At 41.5% G+C, this 26,889-nt stretch overlaps 1 protein-coding gene across 4 annotated transcripts in view; it reads right to left on the bottom strand.

Annotated features, from left to right (window-relative positions):
* Positions 1-6,367: 6,367 nt before the first annotated feature.
* GMEB1 (glucocorticoid modulatory element binding protein 1) overlaps positions 6,368-26,889 on the bottom strand; it is a 36,487-nt gene continuing 15,965 nt past the window's right edge. For all 4 annotated transcript variants that reach the window (XM_077775505.1, XM_077775504.1, XM_077775506.1 and 1 more), the window contains 7 exons: positions 26,109-26,233; positions 24,947-25,050; positions 19,810-19,967; positions 17,332-17,463; positions 15,653-15,790; positions 11,575-11,697; positions 6,368-8,727 (listed from right to left, as the gene is read on the bottom strand). In XM_077775505.1, the coding sequence (XP_077631631.1) occupies positions 8,027-8,727; positions 11,575-11,697; positions 15,653-15,790; positions 17,332-17,463; positions 19,810-19,967; positions 24,947-25,050; positions 26,109-26,233 (1,481 nt within the window). In that variant the 3' untranslated portion in view covers positions 6,368-8,026. The remainder of the gene's footprint in view (positions 8,728-11,574; positions 11,698-15,652; positions 15,791-17,331; positions 17,464-19,809; positions 19,968-24,946; positions 25,051-26,108; positions 26,234-26,889) is intronic.

Here is a 26,889-nt window from a genome sequence, read left to right on the forward strand (position 1 = left end):
TTATTTTTGAGAGACAGAGTGAGACAGAGTGTGAGCAGGGGGAGGGGCAGAGAGAGAAGGAGACACAGAATCCAAAGCAGGCTCCAGGCTCGGAGCAAGCAGTCAGCACAGAGCCTGACGCGGGGCTCGAACCCATGAACTATAAGATCATGACCTGAGCCAAAGTCAGACACTTAACCGACTGAGCCACCCAGGCGCCCCTAAGCATCTGACTCTTGATACAGGCTCAGGTCATGATCTCATGGTGGGTGAGTTCAAGCCCCACATTGGGCTCTGCGCAGAGGGTGCGGACCCTGCTTGGGATTCTCATTTTCCCGCTCCCTCTCCATCTTCCTTTCCCCTGCTCACTCTCTCTCTCTCTCTCAAAATAAATTTAAAAAACTTTAAAAAATTCCTTATTTGGCAAAATGTAATGTTATGAACCCCATGTTGGTTCCTAAGACTTTTTTGTCCTCTCTCTTTAAGTGTATTTATTTTGAGAGAGAGAGAGAGACAGAGAGAAAGAGACAGAGAGACTATCCCAAGCAGGCTCCACTCTTAGCAAAGAGCCAATGCAGAGCTTGATCTGACAACTGTGAGATCACAACCTGAGCAGAAATCAAGAATTAGTCACTTAACCAACTGAGCCACGTAGGCGCCCTTTTCCCCCTTTTATTGATATATAGGACCTAAAAGTCCAACTAGCAGTGTGCTAGGGAACAGCTACAGTCTCAGATAATCAGAGAGAAAAATGGAGGGCAAATAAGATTCTGGAGATAATGCCAAGGGGAAATGAAGCCAGGGAACCCTTGGAAGGGCTGGTTCAATTTTAAGTTTGTGCCAAGGAAGAATAATTAAACCAATGACTGTGTCTGAACTATTTGTGACAATGTTTTACAGATAAATCCTTCCTTGGTCCTTGGGTGGCAACTACAGAGAATTTAAATAAGGCAAGAATATGACTTGTGTCCAGTTTGCTCAGAAAGGCTAACCAGAGTGTCTCAGTCAACAGCAGTGTGAACCTAGCATTTCTGTAGCATAACAGTTCCATTTTGTTCCTGTACCAAGGGAATATTTGCTTTTTGCTCAGTTAGCAAAGGCTTTATGGTGCTCTTGATGTTCTGCGGAGTAGGGATCCTGTGTAACAACCGGGACATGGGGGTGGGCTCCACAGAGTAGGCCCGTAACAAAGAAATAAAGGAGTTCTAAGCATCATCTCAAACAGGGCCATTAACAAAGTGATAAGTCAGAGGCACCTGATTGGCTCAGTCAATAGAATGTATAACTTGATCTTTAGGTCATGTGTTTGAGCCCCATATTGGGCATAGAGATTACATAGGTAGGTAGGTAGGTAGGTAGGTAGATGATAGATAGATAGATAGATAGATAGATAGATAGATAGATAAAAAGAAATATAAATGTGATAAATCAGTACTTCCTGTGACTGACAGAAGATCTGGGTTCTACCAATCCTTCATTCAGTAAGTGAACTTTCCTTCCCTCCAGTACTTCCTCCTCAGAACTCTGGAGAAATGGCACAGGGGACTTGCTGCCCAGCACAGATCACAAAATCTTAACAGCTACCACTGCCCCAGATCTCTGGCAATCCTAGCCAAGTTGCAGCCTGATCAAGGCTCAGTCCTACAACTGAACATTTTAACTTCAGTGGTAACTAAGCATGTTTCCAAATAAAACACCATTATTATAAAATGATTCACTGAAGGGCTCCTTTTTAGGTATTAAGTTCTCTAGTACATTTACAGACTCTGTTTAATAAATTTCATGAGTTACAATGTTTCCGATGTATCTATTGTTTAGAGTAGAATGTAAATATGTTTCTTCATTGTAAAATGAAGCAAATAATGTTATCCACCACATAGGGTTGTTGTGAGGACCAAATGGGTTAACATATGTAAAGTGCTTAGAACAATGCTTGGTACATAGTTCCCCTTCGATGAGTATTGGCTATTTAGTATTCATGCATCAAATATCTATTCAGCTTCTACTACATGCCAGGCACTGTTCCAGGGACTGTACAAATAGCAGTGACTAAGAGACAAGAAAGATCCCCTGCTCTCACAGAGCTTCCATTCTAGTTTGGGGAGGAAAACAAAACAAAACATATGTCAGATAAGTAAAATGGAGGAAAATAAAATAGGGTAAAAAAAACTAGAAAGCATAGTGCAGGGGAAGTTGCCATTTTTTAATAGGGTGGGTGGTCAAGGAAGTCTTCTCTGATAAGGTAACATGTGACCAGAGACTTGAAGGAAGTGAGGAAATAAGCTTTGCAGTTATCTGGGGGAAGAGTGTCCTAAGAGATTATAAAATCAAAAAAAAAAAAAAAAAAAAAGGCTACCAAATGAGAAAGTCTAGGTCCGTGACAGGGAGTGACAGGGTCACAGGGTGAAGAAACCATGCCCCACCAGAGACAGGCATCAGTTCCAGTCAAGTGTTGCTGTAAGGAAATGTGGATCCAGTATCATCAGCTCTTTTGGGTTGGTTTTTTTTTTTTTTTTTAAAGAAAAGCTGTATCTTGAATTTTACGTGTGAACTGTCCTAATGTTTGAAAGTCTGTGTAGGCATAAATGCATGTATATGTTCACCAAAAGTCATGTACAAGAATGTTCAGAGACGTTATGTATAACGCCCCCAAACTGGAAACCACCCAAGCACCCATCATTAGAATGAATCAGCTATGGCACAGTTAGGGTTTCTACATAGCAATGGGAAGGAACCAATTACAATTTTACACAACATCAAGGGTGACTCTCACAACATCATGCTGAGTGAGAAAACGCTAGTCACAAAACAGTTCAAAAACAGGTAAAACTGAGCTGTGGTGTTTGAGAGCTAGATGGTGGTTATCTTGGCTGGGTGAGATGCTGGTAACCTTTTTTTTTTTTTTTCTTTTCTTGATTTGGTAGCTTGTTTCATGGGTGTGTTTACTTTAACCTTATCAAATTGTACAGTCATTTGTGCACTTTCGTATATGCATTTATATTTCATGAAAAGTTAAAACAAAAAAGTGGGCCAGACAAAGTCTCAGGCTGAATCAGGGCTTTGGGCTTCCAGTTTGCCCTATAATACATAGATTTTTTAAAAAAGAAAACAGTAGAGAAATTTTTAAAAAACAAACTTATACTTCAAAATGCAAGTAACCCACTCTATATGCTTTCTTTAGAAGCTCCTACAAAGCCCGTTAAGGAATTGGTCTTTCCTTCTGGGTATTACCCAGCTTCACATTTACCATTAGATGTGATTTAATACTATTGTTCATTTTTGTTCTCAAAACTAGAAAAATAAATTCCTATATACCATATTATAAGCCATAACTATCAATAAAGAGTACAGAATTGGAAACCGTAGGTGCAGGAGAACCCAGAGGCAATTTCAAAGTAGGTTGTAGTCTACCTTTAGGCTTAGAGGCTCATAAAACAGAACAGAAATTTCAAGTAGTTGTGAAGAGGCCGTAGGAATCATACTGGGTTGAAATAATCTATCCAGGAAACAGGCGTGTCTTAGCCTGGATCATGGGCCATAGATACATAATCAATCAGATATAAAAGAGGTTTTAGGGGCACCTGGCTGGCTCAGTCGGTGGAGCATGTGACTTTGTTGTTGAGGTTGTGGGTTCAAGACTCATGTTGGGTATAGAGATTACTAAAAAATAAAATCTTTAAAAAATAGGTTTTAGAATCTATGTGTTCTGGAGAACTTACCTATAGTCACTGCATAAGCACATCCCAACAGTGCTTCAATTCAGGTGACTGATGGAGTTAGGGAAGCTGTTTTAGGTAAGGAAGACTACAGACTATGACAGATGTATGTATGCTGAGGTGTGGCTCTGGGCGGGGAGGGGGGGGTGCCTCGACAAATATGATGGTCTCAAGTTGAGTTACTGACATGGTAGAAAGTAGAATTACTGACATGACGGAATTTAGGAACCAAATCACTTTGGCTCCCAAAAGCAAGGGCTAGGGAAGTAGTAGTATGGAAAAGGAAGTTAGAGGAAAATAGAACCCTCTAGAGGAAGTCAAATTGTATATATCAGGACTAAGAAAGTTGTTCCCATATTGAGAAGGAATCCTGGAAAGTTCTCAATTAGGGCTGCTTAAGAGAAATTCCAGGGGCAAAGAGTCCAAATCTAACAGAACTGATCCCCTGTCTGGTGTAACAACCTTGGTTGTTATTGTAATACATTACAGACTATGTAAGAATTTCCCCAAGAGGTATCCTAGGGGTGAGGGAATCTGTAATCAACTGTACTAGGTAAGCTGTCTGAAAATGCAGGCTAGCCTAGTATCTGACTTTCTTTGCAGAGGACTATTTCCTCAGGAGGGTTGCCCAAAGTGAATCACAACCTCATGCCTATTTTCAGAATTCAACCTTTTCTTCAACCTTTCCACCTTAATAGTGCTAAAACCTGGACCAGTTATTATTCAGTGAACTAGTAATTCTGTATTTCACACTTGATTATATTTATAATCAGATGTTACCAAAACTAGATTTCCCACCACACAGACTTACCTTAGTGCCTTTCATGAAATGGGTAAAAATACCACCACTTCAGTGGCAGACCACCCGAACTGAGTATCAATTTCCAAGACATTTGTATTAACATTAGTCTTCCTTCCCAAATGTGGACAGAAGCATGTAAGGAACTTCATGTGAAGTGACTTTGAATCTTGATTACTCAAGTGTACTGTCCACTTTTTTACTTCAGAATAACTGGGAGTTTGTTTTGTTTTGGGGGTAGGAATAGGGAAGGAGCCTAGCAATTGAAAGGAGGAGAAGAACAAGGCAGGGACATAACTAAGGTACGACCGTTGTACAGTTGACTCCAGGGCTTTTGTGGAAACCACATGGCCCGAAGGTTTGGGGCATTTACCTTCTACCAGCTAACCTCCAGTCCGGCCCCGGATTCCTGATGGAAATTCAGAGAAGCTGACATACAACTCGGCTTTTCCCAGTGGGCTACTCTCAGGAGACAGCCCATGCTGCTGAGTCTGCCTAGCTCTGGAGGCAGAGGCAGCAAGAAACTTAAGGATTTTTTCCCCTCTTGTATAAATAAGCCCAACTACTTGAAATAGAGTACAAACAAAACAAAACAGTGAGCCAAAAATGTTCTCCCCTAAATTAGTTTAGGTATACACCTTCTCCAGGAAGTACTCCCGTATTTGCTGACCCCCATCCCTAAGCTGGGTCAGGCCCCTGATCCTTTGTTCTCAGCTCCCAGCCAGGAGCTCTGTCGCCACACTTAGCCCAATATGATGTGTCGGTATCTCACTAGAAAAGGCTTAACTTTGCTGTGCCTCTTGGAGTCTGCCGAAACCTATGGACTAATTTGCAGAATAATGTTTTTCAGTGCATGAAAGAAAATACGTAGGATTACAAAAGAAACCAGTTATATTGAAATATAGTTCTTAACTCCAGACAACCTGTGAAGAAGTCCTTGAGTGCAGGAACTCAGTCTTCATCTCTGTACTGCCAGTGCCTAGCACAAAGCCTGGCACGTAGATGGTACTTATACATGTTTATTTCATGAAGGAACAGAGATATAGATGGCTGCTGCCAAGTCAGCCTGAGGAATGATTCATTGCAACTGCTTGTGCACATACCAATGGCTTGCATATTTCTCACGCGGTCTGAGATCATTTAGACCAGGGCTCTGAGGAAACCCCCCCACAGCAGGTGCCACAGCAGCTAGCAATGACAGGCTATTGGAAGACCAGGAAAACAACAAAGCTCGTGTATTTCCACCAGCCGGAATATTCAGATAGTGCAAGTAAACAGGCTCTGTCTTTAGGAGGAGGAGATCTCTTGACTTTGGAAGCATGGTGCTCACACTGTTTTTAAAACACTACCAACAACAGCTGACAGAAGAGAGGAACCTGAGCTAGTGGGTGGGTGTTCTCCAGGGCTCCCCCTCTGTCCTGAATCGGACCTTTCATCTCTGGGAAAGAGAAAACTGTCCCTGAAAACCACGACAGGGATGACATGTGCCTTCCTAGGTTCAAGTAGCAGTTTGAGGCTTAGACTGAAATTTTGCTTTTGTTTATGTACCATCAGAAAACCTAAAGAAGCAATAATAAAAGCCACTTCCCTCGCTAAAGGGCCGAAGGTTCGTTCTAAGCTCATCGCTACATCTATTAAACATTTTGAAGAGAAAAGTAAAACCCCAGACAATTTTAAAGCTGAAAGCCACAAATATATGGGGTTAAGAAATCTCACCCTTAAGGCTTTTAAGATTGGCCCTCTGAAGTTAGAGGGCTTCTCTAGCTATTAAAGCCATCTGAAAGACGGCAGAACGCAGTCTTCACTTGCTTGACAACAGGGTTTCCAACATGTGTTGGAAGAAACATGGCTTCAGGGGAAGCTCTNAGGAAACTATAAGTCAAAGTTTTGTTTTTAATTAAAAAAAAAACCCTCCCACTCCTAAGGTGTGTGCTTTCTTTTTTGACCTCTTTTTCCTTTTAAACTCTCTGCAGTTTCCCTATATTTTTCCTAGTGCAGTAAACAATGCAATCAAAGAAATAAAAACCAGGGTCCACTCTTGCCCCAAACACTGAAAATGGTCAAAGAGCAGGAATCACAGCACAGAAAATGGCCCAGCTCTAAATATACAAACAACATAAAAAAAAAAATAACCCCCCCAAAGATATTATTATTGATATTCCTGGTACATTTCCTATAATATAATATTGCAGACAATGCTTCTTTCCCAGGGAGTCCAGCTCGCTCAGGAGGAGACATCTACTTGGTGCCTCAGGATAGGCTGGGGCTCTTGAGTCTTCCCTGTCAAGCCTACGGGGTTTTTTTGTTTTGTTTTGCTTTTGTTTTTGTTTTTTTTCTCATGAGCTCAATATCTCACAGAAACATCTGTGGTATAAATGAATCTAAAAGAGGATGAAGGCAGGCAGGCACCTGTCACTGTTCTGCAAATCAGCCAAAAAGCTGAAGAGCGTGGGATCCAGGAGACAGATGCCATTAACAGTTGAGGGATGGAGGGGAGAACAAGAGGAAGCACCAAATGAGTGGCTGCTTTTGGTTCCAAAGCCAAAAATGGGCCCCACCAAAAAGGGCAGCTGGTCTGGATGAGGAATAACCCTGCACCCAAGTCATGCAATAAAAACAATGGCCTTGGAGCCCCACCCCCATAACAGCCACAGTCCAGGAACCAGAGACATTTACACCACATCACACAGTTTGCAAATGAATGGATCTATCCTAGTTTGGGGTGGGGGAGGGGGTTAAGTGCTTTGACAAAGTTGGGGAAGGAGGGGTAAGTGGGCTTGAATCACAAAGCACAGTTGTGACAACCCAGATTTCTATTTCTGCAAAGCCACAGGCCCCAGGCCCCTGATGCCACTTGTTCCATGGAGACATACCCTTCCACTTATTATTGGCCTCTCCTCAAAATGGCACCCTTGGTCATAACCCTTACAGATGTCAAGAGGCATCAGTTGCACTTCTGTAAGTAAGATAATTTCCTTGCCCCATCCTGGCCAAAGCACTTCCCTTTTCAAGCTGCTGCTGCTATGCCGCCTTCCCCTCCCAGCACAGTTGAACTTGCTTTTGTTTCAGAGTTTTGCACTGGCCTCTGAGGGCCCTTTCCAGGATACGAAATAAAGTATCCTTCTGCATCCGTGTGTGGGTGGATTGCCTTCCAGTGTCAGATCTGCGTTCCAGAGTTTGGTCAATGCATCTTTACAAAAATAAAACCGCATGCGTACACAGACAGACTAGCCTGGAAAGGGCTTTCTGGACAGGATTTCTGGTTGTCTTGATGCCTCCCCTAAAAAAACTAACTTTCTTTGTGTAAAAGGATTTAGACATTGAGTGACCTACTCTCAATTTCTGGAAGGACAGCTTGTTTTTGTCCGTTTTTCAATGACGGGGAGGGAGGGACCCAACATTTTCAGTTACAACAATGAGATTTTGTTTTTAAAAAAAGGATCCTATGTGGAAATGAGTGGGACAATGATAAAAATAAACAAATAATTAAAATTCCAAACCAAAGCATATCTCCTGGCCCTGAGATCCCCAGTTAATCCTCTAAGACCACAATCTCCACATTGTGGACTTGATGCTGGTGGTCTTCCATCTCAGCCACAACTTTCTCCTCAGTCCTCAGCTCTGTCTCCAAAATGACTGCTTTGCCCTCAGTATCCTCAGCCTCTGGGTCTGGGGCTGGGTCAATCTCAATGATGGTCTGCCCATCCTCCGAGGTGCTTTCAACAGCTTGGATCGCCGAGGTCAAGCCGGACTCCATGGCCACCAGCTCCACTGGGCTCACCATGGTGGTCATGTTGCCCAGGGTACTCCCATCCTGCATGGCAGTGGAGCTTAGCAGTGCCAAGCTAGATGAAGGATGGATGGTCACTGTGTCTGGTGAGCTGCTCTTGGCAGAGGAGACCACTGTGGCATAGCGGAAGAGCTGAGGGCCAGAAGGCAGTGTGTGAACAGTCACAGGACTGGAGCCCTGGCTGAGGGTGGCCACTGGAATATTGCCCATGGAAAATGACTGGCCCACTGGGGTGATGGTGATAGGTGAGATGACTGTGAACTGAGGCTGTTGGACCGGAGGAGAAGGACTCAGGACTGTGGTCGAAGCCGGCCGCTGGAGCCGGGGCCTTTTTGGAGGCTTAGGAGTGCTCACGGGCATCAGTACCACATTTTGAACCGTCTGGGATTTCAGCCTGTGATCCTGAGCTTGCTTCTTCTGCTCTTCCAACTGGCGTTCCAACTCTGTGGGGGAAAAAAGACAGACTTTGTGTGGAGAGAAGTATATTCCTGGGAAGAGTAAACGGAGTCAGGGAACCTGAGGTCTTGTCCTGGTTTTGCCGCTGTGTAGCTTCATTGTTCTCAAAGCAAGAAACCAGACTGGATGATTTAAAAAATCCTTGCAGCCATTACATTTCATTGTTTGATTATAGGCAGGGCATCCATTCAGAATCTTTCTCGGGCTGTGATCCTACTATAGCTCAACCCTAGAAGCACTTGTGGCATTTTGTCACCTGTTACCAAAACGCAAAACAAAGAAGCCTCCAGTTGACTTTACAGCTTATAGATGCCCCACTTGGGTCTACAGATGAAAATAAGGAATATTTGCACAATCCCTTTGGAACTAACATGGGGCTACAGAGGAGCTGTAGGGGGCCGCTCTCCCCCCACTCAAAAACAAAACCAACAACAACAACAACAACAACAACAAAACCCCAGTGATTCCCAAACTGTTTTTCAAGGCAGGATCATCTTACTGGTAACCTTAGTCTACCAATGGTCTTAGTCTACCATTAGCACCCAGAGAAGTCTACAGAAAGTTACAGAAGAAGTCTCTAGGAATTATAGAACTAAAGGAGGCTTTAGAGTTGTAACATATTCATTTTTTTATGTTTATTTTTGAGAGACAGAGAGAGAGAAAGCAGGGGTCGGGGGGGTAAGTACAGAGAGAGACAGGGACAGAGGATCCAAAGTGAGCCCCATACTGACAGCAGTGAGTCCTATATGGGGCTTGAACTCATGAACCATGGGATCATGACCTGAGCTTAAGTTGGACACTTAACCAACTGAGCCACCCAGGCGCCCCTCGAACACATTAATTTTCAGAGACCCAGAGAGGTAAAGTGACTTAAGATCTCAGAGCTTAGGCCAAGGCAAAAGTCTTCTGATGACCAACATGGTGGCTTTCCCACCACAAGATGTCTATCACTATCCCTCTCCCGATGTACAATCCAATCCTGGTGACCACTGGCGAGTCTGATCCTATACCAGAACTTTTTCTATTGCTTAGTACCTGAGAAGCATTCAACAAATAATCAGTTACAACTGTAGAGCACTTTGCTCCCTATGAAACACCAAGAACAAGTCAATTCCTTGTTTGGCAGAAAAAGGAGTAGGTAGGAATCAAGAACATTCAAAAATTTTTAAATACTGCCATACAAGTTACAAAATACTGTATGTTTTCCATTGTCAGTAGTAAGCAAAGAAATGTGAACCTCAAGAAGATACAACCACATCTATAATTTTTTTAAAAAGTTAAATCAAAGAATATTTTAAGTAATAACATCCAATGTTGGTGTGCTCAAAATGGTGACATAAGTTGGTATAATCTTGGAAATTTGGCAACAGGTCACAAAAATCCATAAAAAATTTTTTTAATACCATTTTACCTGAAACCTAAAGCTTAGTACTGGGAAGTAGTTTATTTTTTTATTATTATTTTTTAATGTTTTATTTATTTCTGAGAGAGAGAGACAGCATGAGCAGGGGACAGTCAGAGAGAGAGGGAGATACAGAATCTGAAACAGGCTCCAGGTTCTGAGCTAACTGTCAACACAGAGCCCAATGCAGGGCTCAAACCCATGAACCGTGAGATCATGACCTGAGCCAAAGTCAGACGCTTAACCGACTGAGCCACCCAGGTGCCCCAGTCCTGGGAAGAAGTTTAAAAAAAAATTTTTTTAATGTTTATTCATTTTTGAGAGGTGGGAGGAAAGGCAGAGAGAAAGGGAGACACAGAATCCAAAGCAGGCTCCAGGCTCCAAGCTGTTAGCACAGAGCCCGATGCGGGGCTGGAACCCACAAACTATGAGATCATGACCTGAGCCAAAGTCAGATGGTTTACCCAGCCACCCAGGCAACTCAATCCCGGGAAGTAGTTTAAAAGAACATAAAAAAGAGGCACCTGGGTGGCTCAGTCCATTAAGTGTCCAAATCTTCATTTCGGCTTAGGTGATGATCTCATGGTTCATGGGTTTGAGCCCCACATCTGGCTTCACACTAAGCCTGTGGAGCCTGCTTGGGATTCTCGCTCTCCATCCCTCCCTCTTTGCCCCTCCCCTACACATGCACACATGCGCACTCATTCTCTCTTGCTCTCAAAATAAATAAACTTTAAAAAACATATATGTATATATAGGGTATAAAAATAAATTTAAGACAACATAAGTTTTACTTCTCTTACCAAATAATCATTGCCTTTTGGCTTCATGACTAACTATATTTTACATCATTTGAAGGGTGATAATCCATACCTCTAACTTGTTTTATATCTTTCACCTGCCTTACCTCCACCAAAACCTTTTCTGAATTCTCTCCAGGTGTAAGTGACAGTTCCCCTTCTTCTTCCACCATATCTACTATATGCCTCAGTTACAAAACTGACTGCTTTTTACATTTATTTCTAGGTCTGCTTTCCCTTGAATTAGTGGGGCTGTCTTAGTCAACAAGATATATATAAAACCTAGTCTGGCAATAGTAATTACTTGATAAAAAGCGTTAAATTATTTACGTGCTCATAAGTTCTGATTACTGCAAATAATGGAGAAGGTGTTAACTTTATATCTATCAAAAGATGCACTGTCAACAATGTAACAAAGACAAAGGCCAATTTGTTTCTTCTGTCACTAATATTATTGGATTAATGGAGCAATTGAACAGACATCTTAATTCTTAAGATGCAAAAGAAGGACCATTACAAGGAAGGAAGGGAAGGAGGAAAGAAGCCAGTCCCAAAAGAAGTCCACAAAGAAATGGCAAGACTCAAGGATATTAGTGTAATATCACCTAAGAAGAGACAGAAGTTATACATACCTGTCAGAGTATAGAGAAACTGCTCTTCTCCCTGCTCTACTTGGTTCTTCCTGTTGTCCAAAACCTTCTTTACTGTATCCATCAAGCCAAATGTATGTGCTACATTGTTGAGAACGGCAGCATCTATTTAAAAACAAAGACATGCCTGCCAAGTTAAAACAGAAGCGTTCCCCCAACTTTCTGTTGTTCTTCATATAAATATGAAACAGCCCAGGAATGATGGGACTATTCTAATTGCATTTTTTTTAATTAGCAAAGATTTATCACATGTATAATTAACTTTGATTTAATTATTATAAACTTATACATCTTTCCATATAAATAAATACAAAAATAAGAAAAAAATCCTGCACCTGGCTAGAACTTATGACTTTTGGTTTAGAAAACATGGTCACTGTGCTAGATGCAACTAAATTTGAATTTTGGTTTTACAATTGCTTATCTATCTGAACTTGGATAAGTCATTTCAGTCCTTAGTTTCCTTATCTAAAACAAAGGGGATTAACAATACTTCCTTGGCAAGACAGATATGAAGATTAGAATTATATTTTAAGTGTCAAACATGGGAACTGGCAATGCAAGGCTATTCATAGTATTATCTCTGTTCCTCTTTACACAAAACCTCTTGAAAGAGTTGTAAGTAGTTGTGGTCATTACTTCCTTAACTCAGACCACTTCTCCACCTACAACTCTCTTCCAAGGTCATCTCATCCAGGTCCATGCTTTTAAGTAACACATATATGCTAAGAACTTCCACATGCAGGTCTCCAGCCCTAACTTCTTTCCTGCGTACCAGATTAATTCCATCTAGCTGAGTGACATCTCCATTTGAAGGCCTCATAAGCATTTAGCAAGTCAAAATTAATTTTCTTTCTTTCTTCTTCTTCTTTTTCTTTTTGTTTTTTTGTGGGGTTTGAACTTACGACCCTAAGATCACAAGTCACATACTCCAACTGAGCCAGCCAGGTGCCCCAACTCAAAACTAATTTTGAGGGGCACCTGGCTGGCTCAGTTGGTTGTGTCCAACTCTTGATTTCAGTTCAGGTCATCATCTCACAGTTTATGGGATCAAGCCCTGCACTGGGCACTGCTCTAATAGTGCAAAGCCTGCTTGGGATTCTTTCTCTCTTCTCTCTTTCTGTCTCTCTCTGAATAAACAAACTTAAAAAAAAAAAAACTAAAACAACAAAAAACTAATTTTGAGGGGCACCTGGCTGGCTCAGTTGGAAAAACAGACAACTCCTGATTGTAGGGTCTTGAGCTCAAGCCCCACATTGGGCATGGAGTCTACTTGCGGGAGAAAAAAAAAGCAGGGGAGGCCTGGGTGGCTCAGTCAGTTAAGTGTTTGACTTCAGCTCAGGTCATGATCTCACAGTTCCTGAGTTCAAGCCCCACACTGGGCTCTATTCTGACAGCTCAGATTCTGTGTCTCCTTCTCTCTCCGCTCTCCTCCCACCTTCTCTCAAAATAAACATTTAAAAACAAAAATAGGGGTGCCTGGGTGGCTTAGTCGGTAAGCTTCTGACTTTGGCTCAGATCATGATCTCGTGGTTGGTGAGTTCGAGACCCACATCAGGCTCTGTGCTGACAGCTCAGTGCCTGGAGCCTGCTTCAGATTCTGTGTCCCCCTCTCTCTGACCCTCCCTTGGTCATATTCTCTCTCTCTCTCAAAAATAAACAAACATTTAAAAAAGAGACAGAAACAAAAACAAAAACAAAAACTAACTTTGATGTCCTTTCCCACTGATCTTCATCTCAGGAAATGGTATCATCATTCATGGCTCAGAGCAAAAATATATGAGTCCTCCTGGATTTCTTTCTTTCTCTTTTACCCTATATCCAATCCGTCAGCAAGACTTGTCAGTTCCACACTCAAAATATATCCCCAGTATGATTACTTCTTCCCAGGTTTACCACTATCCTCTCTAATCCATGCCACCATAATCTCTTATCTGGACCAATTCCTTCAGGAGTCTCCCAAGTGATTTCTTGCCTCATAGTCTGTTCTCCATATAGCAACCAAAGTGATCTTTTAAAAATATAAAAAACAGGGGCGCCTGGGTGGCTTAGTCGGTTGAGCGTCCGACTTTCGCTTAGGTCATGATCTCACGGTTCGTGGGTTCGAGCCCCGCGTCGGGCTCTGTGCTGACTGCCAGCTCGGAGCCTGGACCCTGTTTCGGAGTCTGTGACTCCCTCTCTCTCTGACCCTCCCCTGCTCACGCTCTCTCTCTCTCTCTCTCCTAGAAATAAATAAAATATTAAAAAAATAAATAAAAAATAAAAAATAAAAAACATATTAAAAAAATATAAATAGGGGCACCTGGGTGGCTCAGTCAGTTAAGCATCTGTCCTCAGCTCAGGTCATGATCTCAAAGTTTATGGGATCAAGCCNTGCACTCTCTCTCCCTCTCTCTCAAAATAATTAAATAAACATTTAAAAAATACAAATGCAAATTTAAAAATATAAATAAATCTTAGGTCACCCCCCCGCTCATTATGATGGCTTACCATCACCTTAAAATAAAACCAAAGTTCTAACCAAATCTTATCCAAACTGTTCTCTTTATTCCTCTCCTGCCTCATCACCTATCAGTCTCTTGTATCTTATTTCACTGTGGCAGAATCAGTGCTTCTATAATGCTTTAAACCTATCAGGCCTACTGCAACTTCAAAGTCTTTGTTCCTTCTGCCTAGAATGTTCCTTCTCCCAGATCATCACATGGTTAGCTCCTTCAATTCAGGTCTCTGCTCAAATGCCACCTCCCTAGAGAGACCTTCCTTGACTACCCTATCTAAAAGAGTCATCCCTGGGGCACCTGGGTGGCTCAGTCTGTTAAGCGGTTAAGGTTAAGCGTCTGACTTCAACTCAGGTCATGATCTCACGGTTTGTGGGCTTGAGCCTCGCATCGGTCTCTGTGCTCACAGCTCAGAGCCTGGAACCTGCTTCAGATTCTGAGTCTCCCTCTCTCTCTCTCCACCCCTTCCCCATTCATGCTTGCTCTCTCTCTCTCTCTCTCTCTCAAAAATAAACAAATATTAAAAAAATATTTTTATATAAATAAATAAGTCATCCCTGCTTTCTTCATTACTTGCCTTTTTTTTTACTCCAAGCACATAAAGTTTTACTGTAAAGTTTAAGTGTGTTTATATAATGTATATTTATATAAAGACACAATAAGACAATAATAAGACACAACTAATAAATCTAAGAACTCACTGACACACAAGCTTATGAGGTATCATTATGAACCCCCCCTTTTTTAAAGTAAACTCTACCCCCAACATAAGGCTCAAACTCAAGATCCCAAGATTAAGAGTCACATGCTCCACTGATTGAGCCAGCCAGGTGCCCCATCATCATGACCCTTTTGTTTTGTTTTGTTTTTTAATAAGTTTGTATTTTATTTTACTTGGTTTTTTTAAATGTTTTATTTATTTCTGAGAGAGAGACAGTGTGAGCAGGGGAGGGTCAGAGAGAGAGGGAGACACAGAATCTGAAATAGGCTCCAGGCTCCGAGTTAGCTGTCAGCACAGAGCCTGACGCGGGGCTCAAATCACAAACCGTGAGATCATGACCTGAGCCGAAGTCGGATGCTTAACCAACTGAGACACCCAGGTGCCCCCATCATGACCCTTTGGTATCAGATGATTAGAACATCCTTTTACATTATGAGCAGCAGCAAGCACCCTGTGGGTATTCAGAAACAGCTATTAAATGTACACAATCGTTCTGGAAACCTTAAACTAATAGAATATGAAATTTGCCTAAAACCAGATAGATACCCCCAATTTCTCTCTCTCTCACCATATATATATATGTAAGAGAGACAGAGCCTGCTTTATTGCACCATTTATAAAGGCAAAAATTACCTGTGGAAGAAGCATGACCAGACTTGAGTTCAAAACCTTATTATGAACTATGGACAAATAACTTAAACTTTATGAGTCTTAGTTTCCTAATCTGTAAAATGGGGATCATAATGCCCATATGCCAGTGTTTTCATGAGGCTAACAGGATCTGTTGACAGTTGTTAGTGTTTAATAAAAGGACCACTATTGTTAGAATTAGCGTACTTACCTGTTACCTGGAAGGGAGCCTGAATGAGCCGCTGCTGAACTCCCCTGAGTAGCTCCTCTATTTCCTTCTGTATATTGCAGACAACCTCTTCCATCAGTCCTACATCAGCTATTCCTTTCCAGAACATCAAAGTGTCCTCTGACACAAGAGGGGTAAGACAGAGGGTAAACAAGAGATGCTACATATACTTAGGCACATGTTTACAAGTTAAACTCTAAATGACTTCAATCTGAACTAATTTCTTGTTGGGCCATTTCTGGGAAAAGGGAAGAAGCTTCTGGAGTACTAGCTGCCTCCTTGAGTTGGCACCCAGTTACTTGGCCTCTTTGGCAACACAGGGACTTGAGATAATTGCCTCAATTTGTCATGGCTCTGGCTACAGGGAGCAGGTGTCTTCCTCTAATAAAGATATTATATTAAATAAATATGAAATATTATTTATTTAAATAATTTAATTTAAAATTAAGTAGTATTTAATATCTTAAGAGTTAAACCATAAAGATATTAAATTAATTTTTTTTTTAAGGTTTTTTTTATTTATTTCTAGAGAGAGAGAGAGCGTGAGCAGGGGAGGGTCAGAGAGAAAGGGAGTCACAGACTGAAATAGGCTCCAGGCTCTGAGCTGGCAGTCAGCACAGAGCCCGACGCGGGGCTCGAACCCACGAACCATGAGATCATGACCTAAGTGAAAGTCGGACGCTTAACCGACTAAGCCACCCAGGCGCCCCAAGATATTAAATTAAAGATACACAGTTAAGCCTTGTACAACATGGTGTGAACTGTGAGGGTTTACTTATATACGGATTTTTTTTAATAATACAGTACAGTGATGTAAATTTATTTCTTTATGATTTTAATAACATTTTCTTTTCTCTAGCTTACTTTGTTGGAAGAATACAATATATAATACATATAACATATGTTAATGGACTATGTTTTCAGTAAGGCTTGTAGTTAAAGGTTTTGGGGGAGGGGACAAAACTTATATACAGATTCTCAACTGCACAGGCGGTTGGTGCCACTAACTACCAAGCTACTAAACTACTACAGCCCCTAACTACTAAAAGGTCACCTATACTCCCTCTAGTACTATACTTGCAAAAATAAAGTAAGACAGCTGAATAGGTGGGATTACAAGATCCCTAAAGGCAGAGGCTATGCCTTTTCATCTATGTCGGCAACAGTGTCAACTAAAAATAGGCAGCAATAATTATTGTTTAAGTGAATTAATGACTGGAGGATGATGTGAAACTTCTCCTGGTCCCTTGTAAGTGAATCATCATTAATCACCATCCTCTACACCACCTGCTACCTAATTTTTTCTTCTACCATCTTGTCGCTTGGTTTATCTAAGAAACGTTTCAAAGTTGGAGGCTGACAGGATGAAAGGCATGGACTCCAGAGTCAAACAGCTGAACTCAGCTCTGACACTACTGGTGGTGTGACAGGTCTTAGGCAGGCTGCTGAACCCTACTGAATTTCAATTTCTTCCTATGTAAAATGTGACTGTGCAGGGCTGTTGTCGCATGAATTAAAGCACAGTGTTTGCAGCTATAATTAGCATTAATATGCATGAGAAAAACCAGCAAAAATAATTAAGAGGCCTTCTGTGTCCATAATCATAATGGTGAGAAAGGTCACAAAACCCTGCAAGATATCGGAGCTCCATAGTAAAGTACCTGAAATTTCCTCTGAGTCTTTCTTCACACCCTCCTCGGTAGCCATGGTGACAGCAGCAGTGAGAGCTGAGTTCCATTCCAGCCCTGCCTCTTCCATGCTCTCTTCCGAGATGGCAATCTGTGTGATGCTACCTAAAAGCAAGCAGTCCATTAGAGGTAAAGACAGTGAATTTCATAAAAAAGTCATAGCTATCCTTTATCTCATGTAGCTAAAGAAACCCTGTTATTTTAACATCCTGGCCTTTTGCCTGTAGGTCCATATATTAAAAACTAGAATCCCTGTAAGCCAGGGTGAATACTGGATTTTTTTCTTTAATGTTTATTTTTGAGAGAGAGAGGGAGAGTGCACACACACATATGTGAGCAGGGGAGGGGCTAAGAGAGAGCAAGACATAGGATCCTAAGCAGACCCTGCGCTGAGAGCAGACAGCCCAATGTGCGGCTCAAACTCACAAACCTGTGAGACCATGACCTGAGCCAAAGTTGGACACATAAAACAACTGAGCCATCTAGGTGCCCCAAATACTGGATTTTCTAAAGAAAACCTGCTTTGCAAAACAAAATGCTTTCTTCTTACTCTGAATAGAAAGTGAAAGATAACTTATAAAATCACAAAAGAGCAATTTGCTTCCTAAGCAAGTACATTTTTGAAAGACTGAAGGAGAGCACGATTTGCAGACTGTCTCCTCCAGACCTAGTGAGGATGAGGAGGATCTGAAATAATTTAAAAGTATGGTGCTTAGCCAAGAGCCCTACTACAAGCATATTTGATACTAACCATCTAGAATGTCAGAAGTTGCTATAGTTTATTTACCAGGCTATGTAAAAGAAAGCAAGAGAAATGAGACCAGAACAAACCAGATAAGAAGAGATTTCACAGATGAAAATAAATTTTGCTATTAATATTGTATATTAGTATTTTATTTTTTAATGTTTATTTTTGAGAGGGAGAAAGAGAGTGGAGGAGGGGGGTGAGAGAGAGGGAGACAAAGAATCCAAATCAGGCTCTGTGCTGACAGCAGAGAGCCTGATTCAAGGCTCGAACTCATGAACTGTGAGATCATGACCTGAGCCTAAGTCAGACGCTTAACCGACTGAGCTACCCAGGTGCCCCTATTATTTTATTTAATTTTTTTAAAGTACTCTCTCCACCCAGTATAGGGCTCAAACTCACAACCCCGAGATCAGGAGTTGCATGCTCTACCAACTGAGCCACAGGCACCCCTCGTATGTTAAGATTTTAAACAAAGACAATTGAGAAAAATCAAACTGATCCAGGTAGATATATACACAGGTATGGCCTGCACATGACAGAGGATATCAATAATGAAGCAAAAAAGTAATATTGATATGGATAATCAACTAAAGGAATTTTTGCCAAATAAAAAGGAAGTAAATAATTTCATAGCTTTTTTTACTTTTCAAGTGAAAGAATCACATGACCCAAAATTCAAACTGCTAGGTATTTTATACTTTCCTAAAGTATAACTTTACTTTGGAATTTAGGTTCCAAGAGATTTGGCTTCTACTCACCCAGCAGTTACTCACAGAACATTAGGGCTGACCAAAAGAAACCTTGAGAGGTCATTTTTAAAACATGGTACTTCCTTTACATCCATTAGTGCCCTTGTGACTCTGTGAAACATATATGTAAGTTTTCTGGAAGTAGCTGAGACAGCCTAAGAATCTTAGCTGTGCTAAGTCTTCAGATGGACTAACTGAATCCCTTTTGTTTTCCTAAGTTCGTTTGTTTGTTTGTTTGTTTAAGTAATCTCTACACCCAGCATGGGGCTCAAACTCATGACCCCGAGATCCAGGGTTGCACACTCTTCCAACTGAGCCAGCCAGGTGCCCTGGACTAACTGAATCCTTAACAATCATCTCACATGACTCCATCTTCCCTGAAGATAGATAGCTCTAATCCCAAGGTCAACGATACTGAAGTTAAGTGTATGCCCATCCTGCCTCATTTGTGAGGAACGCTCTGCCTGGTTATCTGGATCCCTTCCAGGCAGAGCTCTTTCATCCTTATGGCAGAGTCTCTGGAGTCCAGTCCAGCCAACCATACATTACCTTTGATACATCTCAGCTCAACGGTTGAAAACCATTCACCATTCTAATCCACCTTCCTGCCTTGACCACTAGTATAGCAAAGGATTTCAAAACAATCTAATTTCAAAGATCCACCAAGTGGCACCAAAGTGAGACCGCTGCATAAGCATAATAACCACTGGACCATCTTTCTAATGTTTACCATGCATTGTAAGAAAGAAACAAGGAAGGAGGTCTGGCCAACAGGAATCATCAGGGAGAAAACAGAGGTCTATTTCTACGGCATGGAAGTGCACCCAAGATTAGCACACTTTACAGGGGCAACAACATTCATGAGAACTGAAATTAGGAAACACAAAAGAGAAATAAGGGGAAAAGTGTTACTAAGAAACGCAGTGGGTTTTCAGGTGGTTTCCTACCCCCTACCATCGGCCGAAGTGGGTGTCTGCACCACACTTGTCTGCTGTCCTGGCACTGGAGCTCTTGCACTGCTGATAAGAAGGTCAAATTTGGTGCTTCTGCAGGTATTGGAGCAAACCTTGTCATGTTGGTAAAAATCAATCTGTCCGGAGTCCATCATTTTCCTGTGCAAAGGGAGACAAGAAGTACCAGTTCAGCCTGCACTTCGTCTAGATGAAACTAGGCCTCTGGGACCAAGAGACAAAGTTGCTGAGTCTACTCTATATATAAATTAGCACTGAAAGTCATTAGGTTGCAAAAATTCTCATCGGGATTATAAAATTTTCATTGGTCCCGCCCACATTCCTAGTCTGCTCATTAGGAGTATTCTCTCATTTCCCGTTACCGCCAAACTTTAGGTCCACACTCCTGACAACAGCTGAGTTTCACCATTGAATCTCATTGAAACCAAACCCAAAAGGGAAAAGACTAGTTCATATCCCAGCACAACTGAGAAATGCTATGGGGAATAAGAATTTTGTGATGAGATTCTGATGTTATTAGTATTCCTAAACCAGCAAGATCTGTTGCCACTTTTGGAGACATAAAATTTCAGCAATTTCTTTCCTTTAAAAAAAAAAAAAAATGGATAGCAACTCTCCTAGAAATCAGAGCAAAGATGGACAGGAAGTCTCCTATAAATACAGAGCAAAGTTGATTATACTAACCCCCCACTATAAATTGCCCTTATAACCAGATTCGCAAGAGACTGTTATCATAGGCTGTGAACAAACCCATGGGGTATTTTACTTATAGGAAACTCTATGTTATAACATTACTTGGCTTTCACTAAAGATCTTTCAGGCATTCTGATTCCTTTTTACATTTGGGGAAAGTTGGCATGTGCTTGTTTTTTTGGGCAAAACAGAACAGGCCAACAACAACAAAAATGAAAGTTAAAAATATTCTTTCCCAATTTCCTTCAACTACTGACTTTTGCATACAAATCATCTGGAATGAATTTTTTTTTAAAATGTGTCTCTATTAAAGTAATATTTGAAGAAAAAAAGCAATATTTTCTGTGGAAAACATGGAAAGCCACAGAGAAAACAACTGCCATATAAAAAAATGCAACTACAGGGGCGCCTGGGTGGCTCAGTCAGTTAAGCATGTGACTTCGGCTCAGGTCATGATCTCGTGGTTCGTGGGTTCGAGCCCCACATCGGGCTCTGTGCTGACAGCTCAGAGCCTGGAGTCTGCTTCAGATTCTGTGTCTCCTCCCTCTCTCTCTGACCCTCCCCTGCTCATGCTGTCTCTCTCTTTCTCTCTCTCTCTCAGAAATAAATAAAAACATTTAAAAATTTATAAAAATAAATAAAAATTTTTAAAAATTTTAAAAATCCAACAGAGAGATAACTAACATTTTGGCATATTTTCATCTACAAAAGTTTACATACATATGTGTCTGGGGTTTTTTTGTTTGTTTTGTTTTGTTTTGAGAAAGAGATCGGGCATGTGTGCGAGCAGGGAAAAGGCAGAGAGGAAGAGAGAGAACCCCAAGCAGTCTCCACACTTTCAGTGGGAAGACCCGCATGGGGCTTGATCCCATGAACTATGAGATCATGACCTGGGCCGAAATCAAGAGTCAGGTGTTCAACCGACTGAGCCATCTAGGCATCCCATATGTGTGGGTTTTTTGTTTTTGTTTTTGTTTTTTATTTATTTCTAGGAGAGAGAGAGACAGCGTGAGCAGGGGAGGGTCAGAGAGAGAGGGAGTCACAGACCGAAACAGGCTCCAAGCTCCGAGCTGGCAGTCAGCACAGAGCCCGACGCGGGGCCCGAACCCACGAACCGCGAGACCATGACCCAAGCGAAAGTCGGACGCTTAACCGACTAAGCCACCCAGGCGCCCTGCCATATGTGTGTTTTTTAACACAACTAAAATCACATTGTTTAATTGTGATTAAAAAGACATATGTGTAATCACATTGTTTAATCAATTGTGTGTGTGTGTGTGTGTATACTTTTTTTTAAGTAATCTCCACACCCAATGTGGGGCTTGAACTCACAACCCTGAGATCAAGAGTCACATGCTTCACTGGCTGAGCCAGCCAGGTGTCCTCGATTTTGTATTTTGTTTTCTTTCATTACATCATAAGCAGTTTTCCATGTAAAAACTCTTCAGAAATATGTTTTTAAAATTTTTTATGTTTTATTTATTTCTAAGAGAGAGAGAGAGAGAGAGAGAGAGACAGTGGGAGCAGGGGAGGGTCAGGGAGAGGAGACACAGAACTGGAAGCAGGCTCCAGGCTCTGAGCTAGCTTTCAGCACAGAGCCCAACGCAGGGCTCGAACTCACAAACCGTGTGATCATGACCTGAGCCAAAGTCCGACGTTTAACCTCCTGAGCCACCCAGGCACCCCAAGTGTCTGACTTTTGATTTCGGCTCATAGGATGGTGCCCTACACTGGGCTCCGCACTGAGCACAGAGCCTACTTGGGATTCTCTCTCTTTCCCTCTGCACCCCTCACCCCCACACACTCTCTCTCTCTTAAAAAAGTAAAATAAAATTAGGGGCACCTGAGTGGCTCAGTTGGTTAAGTGTCCAACTTTGGCTCAGGTCATGATCTCGCAGTTTGTGAATTCTAGCCCCACGTCAGGCTCTGTGCTAACAGCTCAGAACCTGGAGCCTGCTTCAGATTCTGTGTCTCCCTCTCTCTCTCTGTCCCTCCTCCGCTTCAACTCTGTCTCTCTCTCTCTCAAAAATAAACACATTAAAACTTTTTATAATTAAATTAAATTTAAAAATTAATAAAATTTGGGGGCACCTGGATGGCTCAGTGGGTTAAGTATCTGACTTCAGCTCAGGCCATGATTTCATGCTTTGTGAGTTCAAGCCCCACATTGGGCTCTACGCTGACAGTGCAAAGCCTGCTTGGGATTCTCTTTCTCCCTTTCCCTCTGACCCTCCTTCACTCATTCTCTCAAAATAAATAATAAATACACTTAAAAATAAATTAATACATACATACATACATAAATTAAAATCTCAAAAAAAATGACCTCAGGGCACCTGGGTGGCTCAGTTAGTTAAGCGACTGACTTCAACTCAGGTCTTGATCTCACGGCTCATGAGTTCACACAGAGCCCACTTCGCTTTGGATCCTCTGTCTCCCACATTCTCTGCCCTTCCTACGCTCAAGCTCTCTCTCAAAAATAAACATTAATTAAAAAAAAATAATTAAAGACAAAGGGTAAGATGTTCTTAAGGCTGTTGATACACGTTTTGTGGGGCACTTTCCATTCTTGACCACAATTTAAAATCTTCTATTGGTAAGTGAGTGCTCAAGGATGACCAATTAATGTTAATCTTCATCGGGGTGGGGGGAGTGGATTACAATAATAAATTTGCTGTATAAAGAGATGGGGTGAGGGTATTACACAATATTTTTAAAAAATTTTCTAATTTATTTTTATTTTTTTAACTGGATTTTATTTTATTTTTTAATTTTTTAAAATGTTTTATTTACTTCTGAGAGAGAGAGAGAGAGACAGCGTGAGCAGAGGAGGGTCAGAGACAGAGGGAGACACAGAATCTGAAACAAGCTCCAGGCTCTGAGCTGGCTGTCAGCACAGAGCCCAATGCGGGGCTCAAACCCACAAACCGTGAGATCATGACCTGAGCTGAAGTTGGACGCTCAACTGACTGAGCCACCCAGGCGCCCCTATTTTTTTATTTTTTACTTTAAAAAAATATTTACTTATTTATTTTGAGAGAGAGGGAAGGGAAGGAGAGAGAGACAGAGAAAGAGAGAGCATGCACATGGGGGAGGGGCAGAGAGAAAAGAAAAGAGAGAATCCCAACCAGGCTCCATGCTGTCAGTGCAGAGTCTGATGAAGGGCTCAGACTCATGAACTGTGAGATCATGACCTGAGCCGAGATCAAGAGTTGGATGCTTAACTGACTGAGCCACCCAAGTGCTCCTAATTTTATTTTCATGTTTGTTTATTTCGGGAGAGAGAGAGAAAAAGAAACTAATTGGGGGAAAGATAGAAAGAGATGGAGAGAGGGAAATCCCAAGCAGGCTCTGTGCTATCAGCAGGGAGCCCAATGTGGGGCTTGAGTTCACCAACTATGAGATCATGACCTGAGCTGAAATCAAGAGTCAGACACTCAACTGACTCAGCCACACAGGTGCCACATTTTTTAAAAATAAGGCTTTATGCCCAGCACAGAGTCCAACATGGGGTATACACTAAGATCAAGACCTGAGCAGAGATCAAGAGTCGTGCTCTTAACTGACTGAGACACCCAGGCATCTCAAGGGTATTACACATTCTGAAGTTTATTTCTGTGGTTCAATGACGGCAAGGATTGCATTCACTAAGCATGATTGTTACTTATCAACAGCACCCTCTATTTTACCATATTATCCCAGAACTTGTCAGTCAGCCTATACTTTTCCATGGTCATCATGCTTCCTCAGCACCAGGCTTAGCTCTGCCTGCACTTGCTGATCTCAAGTAGGACTGTCATCTACTCCCAAACTTCTCTGTCCGGAAAGGATCCTAACATCCTGACATCAGAAAACATTTGCCTTAGATGCTGGAAGAATAAATTTAATTCAATCTTTCGTTTCTCACAGGGATTTTAAGAACAAGCTGGGGTGCCTGGGTGGCTTAGTCGATTGAAGGTCCAACTCTTGGTTTCAGCTCAAGTCATTATCTCATGGTTCATGGGTTCAAGCCCCTTATCAGGCTTTGTGCTGACAGTGCGGAGCCTGCTTAGGATCCTCTCTCTCTCTCCTTCTCTCTCTGCCTCTCTCCTGCTTGCTCGCTCACTCTCTCTCTCTCTCTTTCAAAATAAATAAATAAACTTAAAAAAAAATGAAGAACAAACTGATGAAGGTCAATACATGGGTTGCTCAAGCCAATTCTTCAAAGGGAAAAAAATTCTAAATTAAAGAGAAAATATGGAGTTATCTATATTCTACCATGATTAAATGCCACATAGTCAGTTGAAAAGTATGTGCTTCTTTATTTTTATTATTTTGTTTTTTTAAGTAATCTCTGTATTCAACGTGGGGCTCTGAGATCAAGAGGTGCACACTCTCCTACCTGAGCCTGTCAGGCACCCTGGTACATGCTTGTTATTAAAGCTCACCTGAGCATGATTCCACCCAGACGAATGGCTCTCTTCCAGTCCTTTAGGGTAGACTTGCCAGCCAGATGAACAAAATGCTTAGGGCTGATCAACTGATCATTGAACTAAAGGAAAAGGAAAAATCCAAAATAAATCAAGGTCAACCGAGGCAGGCCCAAAGGAAAAGAAAGGTAACTCTACTTGTTATATATGAAAAGTGCCTGGATAGCATCTTAAGTCATAGGCTTGGATCCTCCAGCCTCCTGCCCTGTTGTGCCAGAGAAGATGACCCTTCCCTGGGCACAGTGCCCTGTCTTGGTACAAAGCTACAGAAGACACAGGAAGGATCAGAGATTAATATACTGATTCGCATCTGAAATCCATTTATGCCCAAAATCAGGCAATTGGGTTCATGTTGCAAAGGCTGTTTAAACAAACTGAAATAACCTACCTAGCCCTAATGACAAGATTCAGGATATGGTGGAAGGAGTAAGTACGATAGAAACCATTATCATTGCAGAGCCTCAAAATTCTGTAATCCTTCGTGATTCTAGGATGATACCACTGATGGTGACTACTCTCTATGGGTATAGTCGTGACTACCATTGGCGACAGAATAAGCAATTATTTCCACATTGTGCTCTCATGAAAATTTATTTTTATCAGTGATAAATTTCAAAACCTCTACCATAATGCACACTTGTATAAGGCATTTTATACGTTATCTCATTTCATGTCCTTGCAACCTTATAGTATGTGTGTGTTGAGTGTGTATGATTATTCATATTTTAACATACAAGCCTTTGAAATACCAAATAACTTATTCAAGGTCACCCAGCTAGTCAGTCATAGAGACGGGAATCCATTCATTCATTCATTCATTCATTCATTCAACAAATATTTATTGATTAATATGCCAAACATCATTCTAGGTGCTGGGGATACACTGATAAACAAGACAAACAAGTTCTCAGCTCTTATAGACCTTGTGTTCTGTGTGGGACTTGAATCCAGGTCAATTTCACTCCAAAGTCCTTATTTTTTTCTACTGTGACAGCATGGGACTATAGCCACAAAATTGAAAACACTGATATGGTAGATGAGCGAGAAGAAGCACTCAAACTAGACGCTTTGTAAACAAAGAGCCCCAAAACAGGCCCCAGCAAGGAGAAAAGACAATTACCTTGACACATTTCACATTTATTCCTGGACATACAAACTTCTTCCAGAGGAGAATGGCTTTGCTCTCCCCACAAGTTATGGGGTAAGCAATTTCCATATCCTCATTTGCTTCTATAGTGCTTGCATCTGAAAATAGAAAAAAAAAAATATCGGTTATTTATCGAACACTTTCACCCCAAAAGCTTAATTCAAAATCTCTACTTTTCTGGTTTCTCTAAGAAGCTAACAGTTCACACTGGCTGGTATTATTTAGGAATCTTCTGGAACAAGTTTGGCATACCAGCTTTCTTACCATGCTCACACTATGTGCCAGACACGGTCCTTTGTGCTTTTACATGCTTAATCTTATTTAGTTCTTATGACAATCCTGTGAGGCAGTGATTGTCTCCTATGTAGGTATGTGGGACTGGGAAAGGTGAAGTGACTTTCCCAAGGACGCACAGCTAAGGAGTGAGGAAACAGGATTTAAAATCTGGCTCGCCTAATTTCAAAGTGTTTTCGGTTTTTTTTTTTTTCCATTTCTTTCCACTGATTGTCTTAAATGACAGGATCAACCTTGAGGTTCCAATTTCTTTGTGGAATTTTTGTAGACGAAAAATCTTTTCAGCATCCTAGCAAACTGATGTTCAACCATCAGCTGACAGCTCTAGCATCTTAGTGGTGTCTCTAAATGTGCCACCATCAAATCGATGGCTGCAGCATTGGTAGGGCACACTGGGTTTGGAGGGGGAAAGCATAAGGCACAAAAGGCAAGAAATTTCAACCAAGGAAGCTAAGGTCAA

The sequence above is a fragment of the Crocuta crocuta genome, unplaced genomic scaffold (genome assembly GCF_008692635.1).
Source record: "Crocuta crocuta isolate KB4526 unplaced genomic scaffold, BGI_CrCroc_1.0 scaffold127, whole genome shotgun sequence".
NCBI lineage: Eukaryota > Metazoa > Chordata > Mammalia > Carnivora > Hyaenidae > Crocuta > Crocuta crocuta.